The 18,623-nt window shown below is 40.5% G+C and overlaps 2 protein-coding genes across 2 annotated transcripts; one reads left to right on the forward strand and one right to left on the reverse strand.

Moving 5' to 3' along the window:
• The first annotated feature begins 1,007 nt into the window (after positions 1–1,007).
• On the forward strand, positions 1,008–5,134 carry LOC146487791 (interstitial collagenase-like). Its single transcript, XM_085127281.1, has 5 exons — positions 1,008–1,405; positions 2,324–2,584; positions 3,141–3,606; positions 3,883–4,144; positions 4,513–5,134. The coding sequence occupies exons 1-5, from the start codon at positions 1,274–1,276 to the stop codon at positions 4,994–4,996; spliced, it is 1,605 nt and encodes a 534-aa protein (XP_084983407.1). The 5' UTR covers positions 1,008–1,273; the 3' UTR covers positions 4,997–5,134.
• A 2,537-nt stretch (positions 5,135–7,671) lies between these two features.
• On the reverse strand, positions 7,672–13,688 carry LOC146487792 (matrix metalloproteinase-24-like). The gene is made up of 6 exons (XM_085127304.1): positions 13,432–13,688; positions 11,959–12,213; positions 11,132–11,375; positions 10,483–10,704; positions 9,456–9,735; positions 7,672–8,853 (listed from the first exon to the last, which is right to left on the reverse strand). The coding sequence occupies exons 1-6, from the start codon at positions 13,528–13,530 to the stop codon at positions 8,376–8,378; spliced, it is 1,578 nt and encodes a 525-aa protein (XP_084983430.1). The 5' UTR covers positions 13,531–13,688; the 3' UTR covers positions 7,672–8,375.
• Between the last annotated feature and the right edge of the window lie 4,935 nt (positions 13,689–18,623).

Genomic DNA, 18,623 nt, shown 5'->3' on the forward strand with positions numbered 1-18,623 from the left:
ATTTTGGTCAGGGTCCTAAGATAACCAGAGACTCTCTTTAGACTCTTATCGTTTGTTCTCTACGCGGTAACATATCTTTACCAATCTCATATCACGTATGTATTATCTAAACTTCTTTTTAACGTGATCATGGGATGAAAACATGGAATTTATTCTGCACACTTGTTTTACATACTTTCATTGACCTGCACAAATTCTGATATTACTGACTTGCGCAATCAATATACGACCGAATTCTTCCATGTCTTTGGCCTGTTTCGCGGAAAAAATAATTGCTCGGCCTGATTCTCCCGGTTTCGGATCCGGCCTTCCTACGAACAAGGATCAACACCCTTAAATTCCTAAAAAGGCTGGATTAATAGCTGGATCATTTTTTGCGGGCAAAGTTTAACAAGTCCACCCGAGCGTACGTGTCGCTATATCCGTAACAAGCCCCCTTCAAACTTCTTGCCTGAGGTCACCGTCTTTAAGCCCCTCTCAGCTTAAAGAAGCAGATTTTTAACAGATTTTTTACTGATTTCGACTTAAATAAAACTGTGTTTTTGCGAATTAACTTGGTTTAAAATAGTACGATTTTTCCCGAAGATCCTAGAAGGATAAGCATGCATGCGCATAGACTCCAATTTAAAAGTGACAAAATGCTTTTATATGCAAATTTAGCTGATAGTGAGCTCGTTACGCTTGCCCACACAAATTGCATCACGACAAAGTACCGTAAGAGTTGAACATGCAAACATTTGTAGTTATCGAGAAATTGGTGTGTTTTGACTGGCTGGTCCGTCAATTGACACATGCTCACGAAAACAGGCGACTCCACAGCCGTTGTCAATCAATCGATATTTAATTTCGGTTCATCTTGAAGTATCATTGTTTTTGTTCCTTGGCAACAAACTCTCGCTCGACTTAATTTCATCATTATGGGGTCGACGCGTTTTGCTTCAATTATTCTTTGGTTTCAAATTATCTTGCTCCCTTGCACGAGCTTGGATCTTGCAAAAAGCGTGGAACAGATATGAGGTCAGGAATCAGTTTGTATTGTGCGAGATCAGCCGGAACAACTAAAACAAAAGTGTGATTTGTCCGCACGTCCTGTGTCGTCAATACTGACGTCATGTGATGCAATGGAAACGCCGCTTTTGGCGATAAAAAGCGGAGCACTCTGATCAAGTTCAACAGTCTTCCAAGACATCGATCCGACAACAACAAGAAAACAGCACTAAACGAAGTCCAAGAAGCTTGATCCCGCGACTTACATAGTTTTCGGCCTTTGAATATGGATGCAAGAATTCTCTTTCTTTTAGCAGTCGTTGCTGCCGCAGGATATATTTGTGTTAATGGAAAACCCATACCGCAAGGAAATGCAGTGGATCCTAATGTGAAGCCTGCCAAAGAATCAGAGCTAATAGTGAGTAAATGTTTTCTATTTTCATTAAATGATGCGTTACTGTACAGCCGGAGTTACACTGAGTACAACGGTTTCTTCAGTGAGTTGAGGGGGATAGATATTTTCAGTACCTTTTCAACTCTTCTAGGTCAAGAGAATATTTGGCCCTTTGCTTAATGTCAGTAGCTACAGTTTAAAAGGCAGAAAAAGAAATCAATTTTTATCAACAGTCGACTGAACAAGTGTAAAGGTTTTAAATTCGTGACCTGAAAATCGCTTTGTCATCGAATTGTCACTAATAGGAAACTCGTTCGACACGGAAATCATCTGATACAAGAGGCCATGGCATTGATATTTTATGCAGAATGGCTGTAATTCAGCATAACTCTAACCATAAAGTCAAGCTTAGTTTCTCGCCGATTGACTCTGGACTTTAAAAGGCAGCCCGTCGTTTCGTGATCGTTCGGGAAGAAACTGGCTGACTTACGCACGAGTGGTCCGCGTAATTCCATACCGTGTGCATGTTCTTCTCCAGTACAGTGTTTCAAGCAGAGCTATCTGCCCTGAAATCTAAACCGGATCAGGTTTTAACATTTCCTTGCAAATTTCAAGAAGCACAGTACTGTTGTTTTGACAATAAATAACCGGAAAAGGAGTGTTGCGTGGAATGTTGAGAAAACGCTGCGCACCGGGACGTGACCGCCGGGAATCAACAAAGAGTTGCATACGCTTTCTTTTTTGACTCTTTTACGAAAGAAAGATGAAAATTTCTGACTATCGATAATTTTTCTTGTCAATTTATTCATATACTACATTTTGCAGACATAGTCTTCAAGTTATCACAATAATTTATCAGTGCGATTGAAGTAAATATTTACATCAAGTCTTACATCTGACACTGACATCTTCATCTTACATCTTCACTTTTGCTTCGCACAGGATTATCTTATGAAGTACGGCTACCTTGACTACCCTGATCACAAAATAGGAAAAGTCATTTCGATGGAGGATATAACGGCAGCAGTGAGGCAAATGCGGCTATTTGCAGGGTTAAATGAAACTGATGATATCACCACAAGTAATCCCGAAACACTGGCGTTCGTGAAACGCACAAGGTGCGGGGTGCCTGACGTTTCACCATCGAACAATGCACGGAGGAAGAGAAGATACGCCCTCCAAGGAACTTACTGGAGGAAAAATGTACGTTAAATATGTTGGAAGGAGTAAATAATTAACTGAATTTCGTTAGCTAGAAAAATGAATTGGGTGGCAGCATGGTCGCGTGGTTAGAGAGTTGGATTTGTAATCCGGAGTCCCGCTCTGGCCAGTATCTGGAGTTGTTTCTCGGTAGCCCCGAGTTCAACTCCTCGGCCCCTCTAATGAAGAGAATAATCAAGTTATATTTTTTATTTGATTAATCAGTAGGTTCCTGTAGGTGGAATAAGAAGTATGATTTTAACATCCTCCAAATTACATCTGAAAAACATTTGCATGCCATAGGAAATTAGTGCTCCTGAAAAACATTTCTATGTAGGGTCACCTTTACTTTCCCGTTGTGTCGTCAGATGTATGCTGTAGAAGTGAGGTGGCTCTAATATTGAGTTTTTCGTCTGTTATTTGATAAGTTACATGCCAAGATATTCCATTATAATTTTTGATAGAAGCTTTGAGAAAGAATCGGTGAAGACTTAAAGTGACGACAATCAGCGAAATAGATGAGTTAGTTGACCAAGTAATTTTTCGTTTGATTTCACAGGAGCTCACTTACAGAATTGAAAACTACACACCAGACCTTCCAAAGCTAGACGTGGACAAAACTTTTGAGAGGGCGTTTAACATGTGGGCGGTCGCGAGTGGCCTGACATTCAAACAAGAAAACAACTTAAACCTTGAACCCGACATCAGAATACGGTTCGTGACTGGTTTCCATGACGACACCAGACCAGCGGATGGTCCTGGAGGGGAATTAGCGCATGCGTTCTTTCCTGGTCCAGATAACGCAGGTATTGATGGCGACGTGCACTTGGATGATGACGAATTCTTTACCATCAATGGAGGAGGCGGGGTGGATTTGCTGTGGGTGGCCGTTCATGAACTGGGGCACAGCCTCGGTTTGGACCACACCTATCACCCTGATTCGGTTATGTTCGCGTATTATCTGGGCCATATTCCAGACCTGAAGTTGGACAAAGATGATGTTGACGGAATCCAGAAATTATATGGTGAGCTAAACAAACTTACTTCACCGCTTTTGTGATTCAGTACAACTAAGCCTTTTACGGGTACCGAAACTAAAGTTGAAAGTTTCATCCAAATTTGTAAATCTCTTTGAAATTCTGGCTGCCTGTCGATGTTAGGAGTAAAAGAAAATTCGCTTTTTGTAAAACGCCCTTGTTAAGGAATCTCCTTTGATGGCTTGGGAAATTTGTCTTTATAGAAGCGCTTGGTTATTCTAGATGATTACCGTTCTAATCAAATAAATATTTCTTAACATGCAGGTCTACCTGGAGTTGAACGTGTGACGCCTTCACCAAACCCAACACCTAAAACCTGCAGCGATGTGAAGCCGGACGCTGTAGTCACAACAGCTGATAAAAGAACCTACACTTTCAGTGGGAAGCACTTCTGGGAAATTAAAGATACAGGAGGTGCTGCAGGTCCTTTTGAGATCAAAGATTACTGGCGTGACTTGGAAGAGAACATCGATGCTGCTTATACGAATCAGAACCTTGGGCATACAATATTCTTTAAGGGAAATAGGTAGGTTGGCCGAAATGTTCTCTCCCCCCCCCCCCCCCCCTTAAAAACAGTTAATCAGATTATGGTAACATTTTTGAGACGGAACTAAACCGCTTTGAAAATCAACTCAGCTTACCTTTTTGAACTGAAAAGCGGGTTACAGTGACATAGCATCTATCATCTAATTTGCAATGACACTGAATTCGTGGTCCTCAAACTAATTTTAAATGGAACAGAAGGTCGCAACTGTCGTCCTGTGATTTTCACGTAGATGACGTTAACAATAGCTGTGCAGATTGGCTCCTTTCTACAGATTGTTTAAATTAAGCTTATTTGTGCAATGTGAATTTCAGTTCATTAAGCTAAATGAATCTTCAATGTCTCTTTAGATTCTGGGTCTACAAAAACAAGGAAAGGCTGTACGGTCCTGCTGACATCTCAGAACTTAACTTGCCCGAGGAACTCGCCAATTTGGATGCTGCACTGGAATGGAGACGGAATGGCAAACTGTACTTTTTCAAGGGAACTCAATATTGGCGGTACGATAAAACCCGGAACAAGATCGATGATGGATATCCCAGGGACATCAGCAAAGCCTGGAGAGGAATTCCCTACAATATCGATGCCGCATTTCAATGGAAGAATGGCAGATCGTATTTCTTTCAGGGAAACAAGTATTATGCGTTCGACGACTATAGTGTTAAAGTGTTAGAAGTGAGCGACAATCCTTACCCCAGGGATGTGGCGGCTTATTGGATGGGATGTACTAATCCCGAGGTTATTATTAACCCGGTACTCGAGGGATCCGCGTATGGCCTACTACCGAACGTACTAGTTTTTATCGTGTGTTTCTTTATCACAAGGTTGTTTTAATCCCAACTTTTGTCAAAACGGATTAGCTTTAACATATCACAAGAAGAACCACACAAACTGATATTGAGACACTTCACTAACTTTCACACGAAGTATAAATTGTGTTATGTACAGATAAAAAAAATAAGAAGAAGAAAACCAGAACATAAGGACCACAAAAAGTAATATCAAGACACTTAATGAATTTTCACGCGAAGCTTTACTGGTAGAATGTACAAATACCTTTGTTGTAAATTTAATTTTATTATTTTTTAACGTAACTGAACATAAAAATGATAGTTTTAAGCAGAACCAGGAACACAGAACGGATCTCTAAAACAATTAGCACAAAGCGAAGTTTCGCATTAAGATAAATAATAGCATGTATCGATAGTTAGTCTCAGATGTAATAATTTATTTGCTGCTGTATAGTTTTGTAAGTAAGATATTTATTTATTGATGTAAATATTAATTTATTATTCGCCCATCTATCGTGGCGACAACTCGAAATGAGTTGTTACGTACAGCTCAAGGAAATAAATATTTTTAAGTGAATGTTCATGGCAGTCCTCGAATTATTAGTCAGGCGTTGGGAATGGGGTAACTCCGCCCGTAGCAGTGGGGGGAGGGGGGGGGGGGGCATTTAAAATGATCGAGGCTCAAAACATTCAACTCACAATAAAAAAGCAGACTTTTACGATTGCCTTAAATGATGACTTGTCAGAAACAACTCCCTACCGCAATACCCAATTTCGATACTCTAAAATTCAGCCTGGAACAATAACAACACTGTGAGGCTCCGGGGAATAAATTGAAGAGTTTATATGGGTTTGTTTTCCGGAGTCTTGCAGTGATGTTTATTGTTTCAGGATGAATTTTAATATATCGAAATTGGGCTATTGGTTCTTTGAACTGAATTTACGCACAACGAATGGCTAGCCGAAGAGGTTATTTCAATTAACAGGTGTTTAAGGTAAACTCTTTTCTTCGATCATACTTGGAGTCGAAAAGCTTCATTGTCAGAGTCGCATTATACATCCTATTAAACCCTTTACAAACGTAATCATCGCGGGGGTGTTTGGCTAGCATGATAACATAACGTCGTAAATTTCCTTCTCAGTTATTTGTGCTCTTTCACTGTTATCTGAATCTGGTCAATAAAGGTCTAATTTTAAGCCCAATGTACGAAAGCAGATTTTTCGAATTACATTCGTTACAAAAGATTGAGAAAATTGGGCAAAACTGTTCGTGTAGTGATGAGAAAAATGTGTGCTAAAACTCGGAAAAAAGACGATGCAAATTTCTTCAAAACTTAAGATTTAGGAGATCACATTTTGTTAGAACGATAATTGGTTACTGAGTTTGTGTCCTGACTGTTCAATTAACTTGTGCTCACTATGCGAAACGGCTTTGTTATCAACGTTATCGGCTGTTACCAAATTCCACAATAATTTGTAGTAAAACCTTCTCTTCCAAAAACATTTTTACTGGAATGAAATAAAATGTTGCCTTTAATCGCCCAGTGAAATCTTTCCTACAAATGGGAAATCTGCCGTGACGTGCATTTTCCCGCGCTTTGCATCGGGAATGATGTTCACGCATGCAGGGCGTGAATATTTTCCCGCGCTTTGCATCGGAATGATCTTCACGCAGGATTAAGTTCTGCAGGGCGTGCATTTTCCGGCGCTTTACATGGGATGGGGATGCATGCTCATGCAGGTATTAATTGTGAAGGGAGTTATAATAATTAGAATTCACTCTTAAGGCTGGTATATGATCGCGGATCGCAGATCGCAGATCGCAATAAGGTCTGCGATCGTCTGCGATCATATGGAAACTACTTCTGCGATCGTCTGCGATCCTGCGATCGCGATCGCAGACGATCGCAGAAGATAAAACCATGTTCTATCTAAAGGCTGGTTTCCATATGATCGCGGATCGCAGATTGCAAACAATCGCAATTGATCGCAGACGATCGCAGGAGATAGAACATGGTTCTATCTTCTGCGATCGTCTGCGATCACGATCGCAGGATCGCAGACGATCGCAGAAGTAGTTTCCATATGATCGCAGGCGATCGCAGACCTTATTGCGATCTGCGATCCGCGATCATACGGAGACCAGCCTTTAGATAGCACATGGTTCTATCTTCTGCGATCGTCTGCGATCACGATCGCAGGATCGCAGACGATCGCAGAAGTAGTTTCCATATGATCGCAGGCGATCGCAGACCTTATTGCGATCTGCGATCCGCGGTCATACGGAGACCAGCCTTTAGATAGCACATGGTTCTATCTTCTGCGATCGTCTGCGATCACGATCGCAGGATCGCAGACGATTGCAGAACTTATTGCGATCTGCGATCTGCGATCCGCGATCATATGGAAACCAGCCTTTAAAGGTCGTTTCCTAGTGAACTGGCGAATTGAATGGATTTATAGAAAGGAAGACATTCTTGCATGGTTGTTATCAACCTAGCTGGTTTTGTAAGAACTGCGTTTAATCAGTAGTGCAGTGTGCTTCGGCTGCGACAATCCAAACGCAGGGGTGCAGGGTACATTTAGCGACTGAGACACCACAGCGTAAGCGCATGCGCGACTCATTTCACGGTGAAAACGGGCTTGATACAAGCATTACCACAAAGGAGAAGCACAAACACCCATCATATCAAACTAAGCAAATTTCAGCACCAGATATTAAAAACAAGCATGTTTCATTTTATTGAATATACAATGATAAATTTAAAATTTTACAACGATTTCGTCTCACAGAGACACAATGTTTTTGTTCATGCCCAATATAGAGCTACAATTTACATGATCAGTCACGCTTTCTGGATCTAGCGAAGTTTAGTAACGTCGGCAAACTATTGTGTAGTCCCGAGAAAAAGTTACTCGATAATACTTTACTGATACTTAAACTTATTACCTTATTACTCAAATTGATTCCAAACTGAGAATAAAGCACTAAGAATATTTTACATATCTTTAACATCAAAGAATATTTCAGGCGATAGTTTACTAATAAAACAAACTATAAAAAACTAATATCTTTTATCTTACACTTATTTATAAACTATAACCATATTGTTTTTGACTTTATACACGTTTTCAACTACACTCTCATGTAGTACTGTTTATTATGCTATACAAGGTTTCGAGTTCGTGGATGAAATCCATAGAGGGACCTATGGAGGGACTATCTCAATGAAATCCATAATTCACTTGTGCAGTACGCCTACTTTAGAGTTCCTTGTTTTTCGTAGAACTTAAACGATTTAAACAAGTATTAGCTTCCTTCTCTCACGTATCACTTAAGTGGCCTAAGTTCAGAACGTTGCCGACGGTATGTCCACCTTTATCACGAAGACAAAGCTTAAGATGGGAGACGAAGGTCCCCTTTATAAAACCTTCGACATTAAAAAGCTTCCGAGTAGCACAAGAATGCTTGAAAGCAAAGTCCCCGACGATGACTTCCCAGGGGATATCTTGCCCCCCTCCAGCCCCTCCTTACTACATCCCATCCAATAGGTGGAAATATCCTTGGGATATTCCGGGGCAACTCGGGGTCTCCCACGTCTTCTTAATGCGTAATATTGCTTTCCTTTCATAAAGTATGTCCTGCCGTTTGTCCATTGCAAGGCAGCGTCCAAGTCGTTGGGTACATTAAGCCAGGCTTTGCTGATTTTTCTAGGATATCCATAATCAATTCTCTTGTTGTACCAGTTGTATCGCCAGTATTCTTCGCCTTTGAAGAAATACGTTCTGCCATTTCCTGGCCATTCTAATGCAGCGTCCATATTTTTAAGCTCATTAAGTCCGTAAGAGCTGAACGAGGTGGGTCCTCTCAGACGCCGTTTGTTCCTAAAGATCCACATGCTGTGGAAAAAAATTACAGTTCGTTAAAAAAAAATGTTAAGCACAATAAAAGCATGTCCTGTTACCTCGGTGTGATTTACGGATGCATTCTAGTCAGCAAGTTACAAATTGGAAGTAAAATATATAAAATCCCCGTATTTGAACCGTGGAATGCGAAAAGAAAGCCTGAAAAACATGCGATGGATCCTCAATTATTAAGTTGCCGGCAGATTATACAGAGTAGAACCCAGTCTGCTTTCTGTTTTTAATCATTCATCTCCGAAAGTCAAGTGAGCGCCTTGTTGTTTGTGTGGTTATCAGAATGACTTTTATTCGCGGATTCTCAACAGTTTTTTAGGGCCTTAATTATATAAATTAGAATGCAATGCGACGTATATAAAGTGCTTCTTAAAAGTCTTTGCAAATTTTTGGAGTTTTGTCTTTGGTCGCATCAGCAGTGCTATATACCAAACGTCTAGTGATCCTTTCCCGGGACTCAATATAGCCGCATGAATTATTGTAATATATTTCTCGACGGCTTTTTCAAATCGGCTTAAAAATGTACAAACATGTAACCCTTTTACGGTAAAATGTAATTTATACCAATGAGCTGTGAGACTTACTTGTCTCCCTTGAAGAAGAATGTCAATTTATCCGATCTTCTCGTCATTGCCGCATCAATGTTATCCTCAAGGCCCTTCCAGTGGTCCTTAATCTTCATAGCTTTCCCAGCCCCTTGTTCACCGATCTCCCAAAAGTACGATCCACTGAAGGCAAAGGTTTTCGTGTCCCTCGTGGTTACCATTGCATCCAGCTTCTCCAGACGACAGATGTCTGGTATCCCTGGGGCCTCCGTGGGTTTTGTGTGGGGGGTAGGAGTGACACGGTCAATGTGAGGTTTACCTTGAAAATGAAATCAAAATGTTAATTATCATATGTTAAACATATTGATCGAGTTTCCACTCTTAGGTTGTCTTAGACCTCTCGCAAGCGACCACCTCAATATGTCAGCACTGCTCCAGGTTCCGACTGTATTCGTATCTTTTTGTAAGAGCGTCATCTTTCCTTAGTCTACTACAATATGAACACTGTAGCAGGCTAGACCCCAGAGAGGTCCAAGAGAAAGAAGCTGATTATATATTAACGCAATGTACATGTTCCTCATAACTTTGTAAAAACTTGTTACAGGAGAATGTTCCAGCTTTTTGCCGTTTGGAGTAATTCAGTTTCGCTGGTACTCGCGCCCAAATTAATATTAAAAAGAAAACTTGCCTTGTCTTTTAAAATCAAAAGAGAAATCTAAACCATCTAAGGCCGCGCCTAACCATTTGCTTTGTTTTTCTAATTCAAAATAAACTGAGAATAGCCAACATTTCGAATTCGACTAGGGTGTGACCAGTGTGAGCTTATCAATTTCAGTTCTAATCTGTCGTGCAAGAGAGGAATAAGGCGGGCTAAGACTTAAAAAAAAAAAGGATGTTAAAACAACAACAAGAAAATACGTTTGAAATCAATCTTTAACATGTGCCAACTATTAAGACGACATAAGGCGAGTAAAAATTTCGTTTCTCTTGCCGAGGTTTTCGAGGCGTTAGGTGGTATTAGCATTCTTTAACATTCTTTCGAAAGCTGTGTTTATAAAGTGCTCACCATAAAGTTGTTGTATGCCCTCTATGTCATCCCAGTGGAGTGTCAAGTCCTTAATGTATCCCAGATAAAATGGAAACATCACTGAGTCCGGGTGATAGGAGTGGTCAAGTCCCAGGCTGTGGCCGAGCTCGTGAAGAGAAAGCCAGTTCAAGTCCACTTTGGTATCGCTGCCATTCACGTCAAACTGCTCATCTTCGTCAAAGTGCAAATCACCAGCAAGACCTAGGTGAGTGTTAGAAAACATTGATTTTTATTACATCCCTTTAAGACCCTTTAACTTAAGAAATTAAATCCTGATTCTCACTGAGAAAATGATTTAATTAAATAATAAATAATAACTTTATTGACTTGAATAGCAAAGAGATTTGAAAAACTCAAGTTAACAAAATTATACCATAGAGGTTTAATGTTTATTGTTAGTTCAAAGAGCTTGATTTTTGCCTAAAGAATATCTTTTTGTTTATTCTTATCATCTTATAATTTATCAACTCTACGAGGAAAATTTAGATTATCATCACCTCGTTCGTTCGGTGATGAACGAAATGACTCAACTTCTCTTCATGACAACTAATTGACAAATCATGCTGACTACATGAAGGATCTTCTCCAAAATACACTTAGTTCGATTTTGGCATTAACATTATTGTACCTTTGTTATCAAGTGGGAAGAACGCATGCGCCAACTCTTTTCCAGGTCCGTCAGCTGGCCTACTGTCTCCATGGTAACCGGATACAAACTTGATCATGATATCAGCTTCCTTGTTAACATCAGTGATGCGCTCAAACTTGATCTGAGTCGCGCTTGACCACTGGTCCAGAGCCTTCTTAATCGTATCATCGACCTCTTCCTTGCGGAGGTCTGGCGTGTAGTTGACGATTCGGTAAGTCAGATGCTGGTGATAATAAAACAACGCTTAAAATCAGCACAATTGAAACGTCTGCTCCAATCAGAGCGTATAAGTTAGTATTCAGGGGAGTTCCCCACCAGAGAAAATCTGCAAGTTAACTAAACATGTCACATGTTATAGTTTCCTGTTCTCGTGTGGGGATTAATATTGTTGCAAATAGAAATAAAGAAAAGAAGATGAAAACCGCTCGAAATGTTAGGAGTCTTAGCAGCTGCAGTTTTACAGCCGGTCTTGTTTTTACCCAAGTCCAGGTTTGCCTATATATCCCTGCAGGCTTCTTACATTCACGAATTTACCCTGTTGTCTTCTACTGATTGAAACTCGTCACGTTTATTAAAATATTTATTTTGAGAACTCGCCGATTCCTCTAAATAAGAAATGGAATAGAACAAAATGTGGTGGCCTCTAGGATCCTTAACCTCTTTAACGCCTTTAACTGGAGGGCAAAGGAAAGGAGGTGCATAAGAAAAATATCCCACTCGTGCTCACAACTCCTGGTCAGAGCTTACGATATTTTTGCACATCCCATTCTTTACCAAATGTCTGAATCATGCCACCAGCATCTCACCTTCTTATGCCACACAGTCCCATGAGTAGCATATCGCCGTTTTCTCCTGGCATTGTCCGCTGGTCCAAAATCAGCCATGGCGCATCTTTTGCCATCCACAAGTGCTGCTGTCTCTGGGTCCTCAAGGCTTCCTGTTTCTTTCAAACCTCGCATGTGTTGGAGGTTCTTCACGGCGACTGTAATCTCATCCGTGCTTAAAAGGGTTCCTACTCGTGGATCGGGTTGAGTCAGGTATCCATATCGTGTCATATAGTCCTAGAAACACAAAATAAAAAACCTCAACCGTCGGTATTCTTCAAACGCGCACGTGAGCAGTAAACATGACCGCGTAAAATCTAGAAGCGGCGCGTTTTTTATTCCTCTGACTGAATTACAAGGAGCGTCAAAAAAGATAGCACGTGGCTGATGCAAAAGCTCATTTTTGCGCCATTTTGTTTCCCTTTCAGAACGGGATATCACCGGCAAACATATAAGCGCCGTCAGTGGTTATGCTTCCGTCGACTGGGTGGAAAGTGCCTTCCTCGATAAGAGGAGACGCGCTTAAGAGCTCTTGCGTTTTCCGCTTGCTTTTCTTTCCCTTAGGGACTACTCGTAGCCTAATTTAATAACGACTAATTAAAAGTTACGACTACATCACTTGTCGCTCACTTTCGGCGCCATTAAAAGTCGACTTGTCGCAAGTCTATTTGAGACGGTGTGTAGTGGAGCACACCCTCCGCACCCCCACCCCCCTTCGATCTTCAGCAACACCCCTCCCCCACTTCGATATTTTAAAACAAAGGCGAGACACTAATTTTGAAATCTATTATGAACCAGCCTTTACTAATTACACGCTGTCTCGTTGTTTTACATAGCAGTATTAAAATAACTGGGATTCTTTGAAGAGTGAATTACAATTGTTTTAGTAGGTCGCAGTTTGATTGTGTAAATTACAATAAAATAAGCTTTTCAGCTCGATGAATAGGATATATCTGAAACACGTCATATCCTTCGCTTTGTTTTCATTTTCCTTCGCAAAGTTGCTAGTTCACGTTGGAAGTGCAAATTTCATCGTAGATCGCAGATATATCCAGTTCATTTCATGTGAGTTATTGCGTAATTCGAGGACTGATCATATTCAGCGGGATACCTTCTTTGTCTGGAGGTATGTCACGTTTACTAAAATCCTTAATCCATGGGCTATGGACGATCTAAGATTTACTATTGTGCTTCGAATACGAAACAAATTACATACAAAGCTCTCCATGAAGGGTTTAAGCTCCGGACAAAACGAGTGTGCGTGAAGATGGAACCCTACTCTCGGTTCATGTTAAAAATAGTAAACATCCGTGTTAACATTATAAATCAGTTATTCAGCTTCCCTGTGACGGTATTCAGTACCTAATTATTCAAGAATAAACGGCTTGGAGTATTTGCATTTATCTCAGTGTTGTTTGCTGCTGTTACGTACTGAAAGGATCTCCTTCGACTTACCATGAGTTCCGCTTGCTTCCTTGGACTCACAACCGCTCGACCATGAACCACTGCACCAAGAGAACAGAGGATCCACACAGCGAGTAGATACTGCGGCATTGCAAATCTTCTTACACGAAATAAATTAATGAATAAATAAACGGAGTTCGGTAAAGTTGAGCTTTTGACTTGGACGCGATTCTGGATGTCCAGCTTAGCAGAAGTGATGTATTTATATGTTTAACAATCAACCACACGCACACCTCAGTATATTATCTGATCTAATGACGTCATATGGGGCGTGTGTGTTCCCCGATATATAAAGCGGAAAGGCGGTGCAATGAGGACAAGAGAAGTGTTGACAATTTTGCTTTATTGATCATGGCAAAAACTGATTTTAAGAAAAGGTGTCAAAAAAATCCGAACTTTTGCCGACTTTTACAAACATCACGTGTAGGTACACGTCGAGTATTGACTATTCGTTTTGGTGAGAAAGTCCACTTGACTGCCTGGATTTTCTTTGCGGTTTTTCTAGCTAAAAAGGAACCGGACAGGCTACTGTAGGACTTCTTGCGTTAGATCGCAGCAACCACGCTAATTGATATGCTCTCGATAATAGGGTCATTCAAGTGAATTTCCGAGCACTGCCATATTAGGAAATCGGTATGGAATACTGTCGTCATTAACTGGATTAACACTTCTGTATACATTACGTGCAAAGCCGACATAGGGTAGTTTAATAATCAACTGTAAAAAAAACCGACGAAATCACATTAAAATGCTTGTTCTCGACTTACCTGGATGATTCAAATTTCATTACGTTTAATTTTACTGTACAAGTCGAAAGTGGAACAATTGTTTACATTGTGTTATCGATTTAGCTCAACGACAGTACCGTTTTATGCTTGAATGACTTCATTCACGCTTTATTTCAGCACGGCACCAAACATGTTATGTTTCAGCAATTTGGCTTTGCGCTACGGTCCGGATGTAGGCACTAAAGGTCATTAAATACTTCTTCCTTGGCAACTTTGGCAAAAGATATTAGCCGTCGTTACCTTAGCCTCCCACGCAGTCGTTTTTAGGGGAATCGTATTGTGGGGAGGAGGTAAATTACGAGTCCCCTAAAAACGACTCCGTGGGAGGCTATCGTTACCTGCGTCATATTTTATTTTACTGTGCAACTCGAAAGTGGAACAATTGTTTGTATTGTGTTATCGATTTACTCATAAGTACCGGATAGCTCAGTGACAGCGTGACTTATAATATTGCTTTATGCTTGAATGATTTCATTGACCGTTTTTATACAAGAGGACGCATTATCCGTCTGGACAAACTATTTTCCGTTGTGCGTCGTTCAAGACGAATAACGGAAGATAATTCGTCGAGACGGATAATGCGTCTTGTGCCCGTCTTTATACTAGAGACGGATAACCAGACGAGCAACAAATATAAGTTTTTCCAGACGGATAATGCGTCCTCTACTATAAAAACGGCCATTCACTCTTCTTTTTTAGCACGGCACCGTAAACAAGCATTGTTTCAGCAATTTGGCTTTGCGCTACGGATGTCACTAAATGCTTCTTCCTTGGCATTTTTTGCAAAAGATTATCAGCCGTTGTTGTTACCTACTGGTCATGTCACATTTTTGCCCTTGAATTACTTTGTGTTAAACGCATCCTACAATATCCGCCCAGTCTAAATCGTAGCTAAACTTTGCATCTCATGAAATGATGAGGTTGTAGCTTTTGAGTCTGTGGATGAAACTTCTATCGTGGCTCCATTTATGTTAAACATTTCGCTGGTGTCATTTATTATACTACACAAGGTGGATTCTAACTTTTGAGTAGATATATTTCTTCCGCCCTTTTGTGTCAATGGTTTCTTTTTCAGTTATGATGTCCTTAACATATGATTCTTCTAGATGCGACTGTTGTTCAGGGCTGAGTGTTCCGGCAGCGAGCCCAGCAACGACAGCTTCAGCACAATCCTTCTTTCTTTTTCTTTTCTACTGAGCCGTGACACTATCCACCTCACTCGTCACGCGCACGGTGCACACGCGCGCGCTTTGAGCCGAATGCCGGTCGGACACGCGCACGAGTCTATTTTTGACCACGTCTTCGTGCGATAAGTGGCAATCTAATGTTTGTTAATTTATAGAACTCTTTTGCCCCATTTTCTGCTCATCAAGCTTTGCGTTATGTATACTGGCGACCTACGCAGTCAAATTTTTTTTATCGCATTTTCTCGAAAGACGCCCTCAGAATTTCATCACTGCTATATCTAGCGAAGGACAAACTGCAGTTCTCTTGGGTCATACTAAATGTACTCGATGAGGACTCATATACCCATCTTGTTTAGGGGTAACCTGCTTAGCTGGTGGCTAGTTAGGTTAGCTAGTTGAGTTATATATATAATGTCAATAGGAAACTTTTGAATGCAGAGGTCCACACAACGCAGGAATTAAACTTGCTGGTAATTTTGCCGGATCTCTCTTGTGAAAGACCTCGTGTCAGGCGTCACTTGAACGTGAAAATACAAAACTGAATGCAAGGCTGGCACTACGGCAAAGGGCAGATTTATTAGTGGCCAATATTTCGACTAATAGAATTAGTCTTCCTCAGGGCCAGAGCTATACTGAAGGAAAATATAATAACGGCTCCTTAAATTAAAGTTTGAAAAATACATGGAAAAACATGATTGGCTAACACATGATATGATGACAGCGTATTTGTAAATATGAGATAACAAAAATATACTAACGGCTCCTAAAATTAAAATTTGAAAAAATATATGCAAAAAAATGATTGGCTAATACATGACATGAAGACAGCGTTCTTGTAAATATGAGATAACAAAAATATAGAAGTGTATAATCAAGGTTCAGCGTTCGTTTTTCCTGTTAATGCCTTCTGGAGATAACGTTTTCCCTCTATGAATTAGAAAAGCCTCGCGTGCCTTCCGGCGGGAGGCATTGATGGTGGGTTGTAGTTCGAGAGGGATAAGTCGCATGTCCGCAGAAGAGTGACCTGGTAAGTTGAAGTGTGTAGGGACTGTATATAGGGGAAACCAAACGCACGATCCGTGAAAGGTTCACAGAACACAGACAAGCGACAAACAACCCACATCACGCCAACTCCACAGCAGCAGTCCCTACACACTTCAACTTACCAGGTCACTCTTCTGCGGACATGCGACTTATCCCTCTCGAACTACAACCCACCATCAATGCCTCCCGCTGTCATCATATCATGTGTTAGCCAATCATGTTTTTCCATGTATTTTTCAAACTTTAATTTAAGGAGCCGTTATTATATTTTCCTTCAGTATAGCTCTGGCCCTGAGGAAGACTAATTCTATTAGTCGAAATATTGGCCACTAATAAATCTGCCCTTTGCCGTAGTGCCAGCCTTGCATTCAGTTTTGTATTTTTAATGTCAATAATTAGGTAAATTATTAGCTGTAAATTTTTGTTTAAACTAGATTAGACCTTACATTGCAAATTTTAAAGTCTTATTTTGTAATTATTCTTTTTTTTCTTTCTCTCTTTCTTTCTTTCTTTCTTTCTCTCTCTTTCTTTCTTTCTTTCTTTCTTTCTTTCTCTCTTTCTTTCTTTCTTTCTTTCTTTCTTTCTTTCTTTCTTTCTTTCTTTCTTTCTTTCTTTCTTTCTTTCTTTCTCTCTTTCTTTCTTTCTTTCTTTCTTTCTTTCTTTCTTTCTTTCTTTCTTTCTTTCTTTCTTTCTTTCTTTCTTTCTTTCTTTCTTTCTTTCTTTCTTTCTTTCTCTCTTTCTTTCCGGCTTTCTTTCTCTCTCTCTCTCTCTCTCTCTCTCTTTCTTTCTTTCTTTTTTTACACACGACCCCACAAGCTGCAAAGCTTAAATACTTATGCCGCTCATGGCGACTCTGCCGCCGAAGTTTTATATTCCCGCTCGGACAGTACCACCCGGCTTCACAGGCTAGTTTAGGGGTAGAGGGGTAAACACCAGATTTATTGGCTTTAAGACTTGAGTCACTGGAGCATTAATTTCCCGTTAGCAAACAACTGGCTGGCTGAGCTGGCTGGCTAACAGCAACGATCCTGATCTTTTTTGTGGCTTGGTGAGTCCTGTGCGAGTACAACAGTTTTGCCGGACTATTTCACTTATATTAATCAGTTGAGATAATATTGCTTTCTCTTTCTTAAAATCACCGCCTGTTTTTATGGTTATCCAAAATAATCATTTCTAGCTAGTATTAAAACGGACGGAAATAATAAAAACTAGCCGCCAATAACTGGTAACGCTAAGTGCTTATCAGTTAAAATCCTTATCAATACTCTATTCAGCCCCTGAGTCCCTCTGCTCACGTTTAAAACATCCTACGCAAGTACCATCAGGAATCCGGACGAACAACAGTGGCCATCGTATTAGTTCTTTCCCTTATAAGGTTTCTGCTATAACAAGGAAGTGACTCCATTCATCTCTTAGTCAAACTCGTGATGTATATATATTTTCCGCGGTTAACCTCTAAAAGCTTCTATAGGTTTGTCTTTCACGACTCACGGTAAGGCGGCTTAGGGTTATGCTCTGGGTTACGCCGGCATCAACATCCGCTTACCGCTTACACTTGCTGTCGAACGGAAAATCGGAAAATTATATTGGACCCAAGAACACATCCCAAGTGTTTCGTCAAACAGCTTTTCCTGAAACTTTTACGATCAACCTTTCATGCTGGTAGAAGATCCTAAATTCATACGCTATGCAGTAGGAACGCGTGCATGGCCAAAAAAGGCGAACGCTCTCTCCCCAACCTCGTACGGGCGCGCGCGCACTGTACAGGAACATGTTATACTGTTTCTGGTAAACTGCAATGTTTGATGTAAACAGGAGTCTTATGTTAAGTTTTCCGCTTCGTCATAAACACCACTTTTAGAACTAGTATTGGGAAAGTAAGACACATCTTAGATCTCCACGAGACTTTAAATCATCTTAATCATCCTTATTGCCTGTTGCTGTTGTTGTTGTTGTTATATTTTTGTTTTTAATTTCCATTTTAGACTCTCGGGAAAACCAAGCTTCGCGTGCATGTGCGAAAAGCGGTATCTTGGTATTCTAGATTTCATTTAGACTCAATCAGGTCGTAGTTTTCCACCATGGACAACGAATAGCGGTGTCAAATCACAGAAAGTGTTGCTTCTCCATTTTGTTTATTTGAATGGCCAGCTGTCGATTCCCG

Source organism: Pavona decussata, unplaced genomic scaffold (assembly GCF_977016875.1).
Source record: "Pavona decussata unplaced genomic scaffold, jaPavDecu1.1 SCAFFOLD_13, whole genome shotgun sequence".
Lineage (NCBI taxonomy): Eukaryota > Metazoa > Cnidaria > Anthozoa > Scleractinia > Agariciidae > Pavona > Pavona decussata.

Excerpts from the sequence above, each read along its gene's own strand:
- LOC146487791 (XM_085127281.1), top strand. The coding sequence starts at position 1,274 with ATGGATGCAAGAATTCTCTTTCTTTTAGCAGTCGTTGCTGCCGCAGGA. Across the intron at positions 1,406-2,323 it reads CCAAAGAATCAGAGCTAATA|GATTATCTTATGAAGTACGG; the intron begins GTGAGTAAATGT and ends TGCTTCGCACAG. Across the intron at positions 2,585-3,140 it reads GAACTTACTGGAGGAAAAAT|GAGCTCACTTACAGAATTGA; the intron begins GTACGTTAAATA and ends TTGATTTCACAG.
- LOC146487792 (XM_085127304.1), bottom strand. The coding sequence starts at position 13,530 with ATGCCGCAGTATCTACTCGCTGTGTGGATCCTCTGTTCTCTTGGTGCA. Across the intron at positions 9,736-10,482 it reads GGGCATACAACAACTTTATG|GTAAACCTCACATTGACCGT; the intron begins GTGAGCACTTTA and ends TTCATTTTCAAG. Across the intron at positions 8,854-9,455 it reads TTCTTCTTCAAGGGAGACAA|CATGTGGATCTTTAGGAACA; the intron begins GTAAGTCTCACA and ends TTTTTTCCACAG.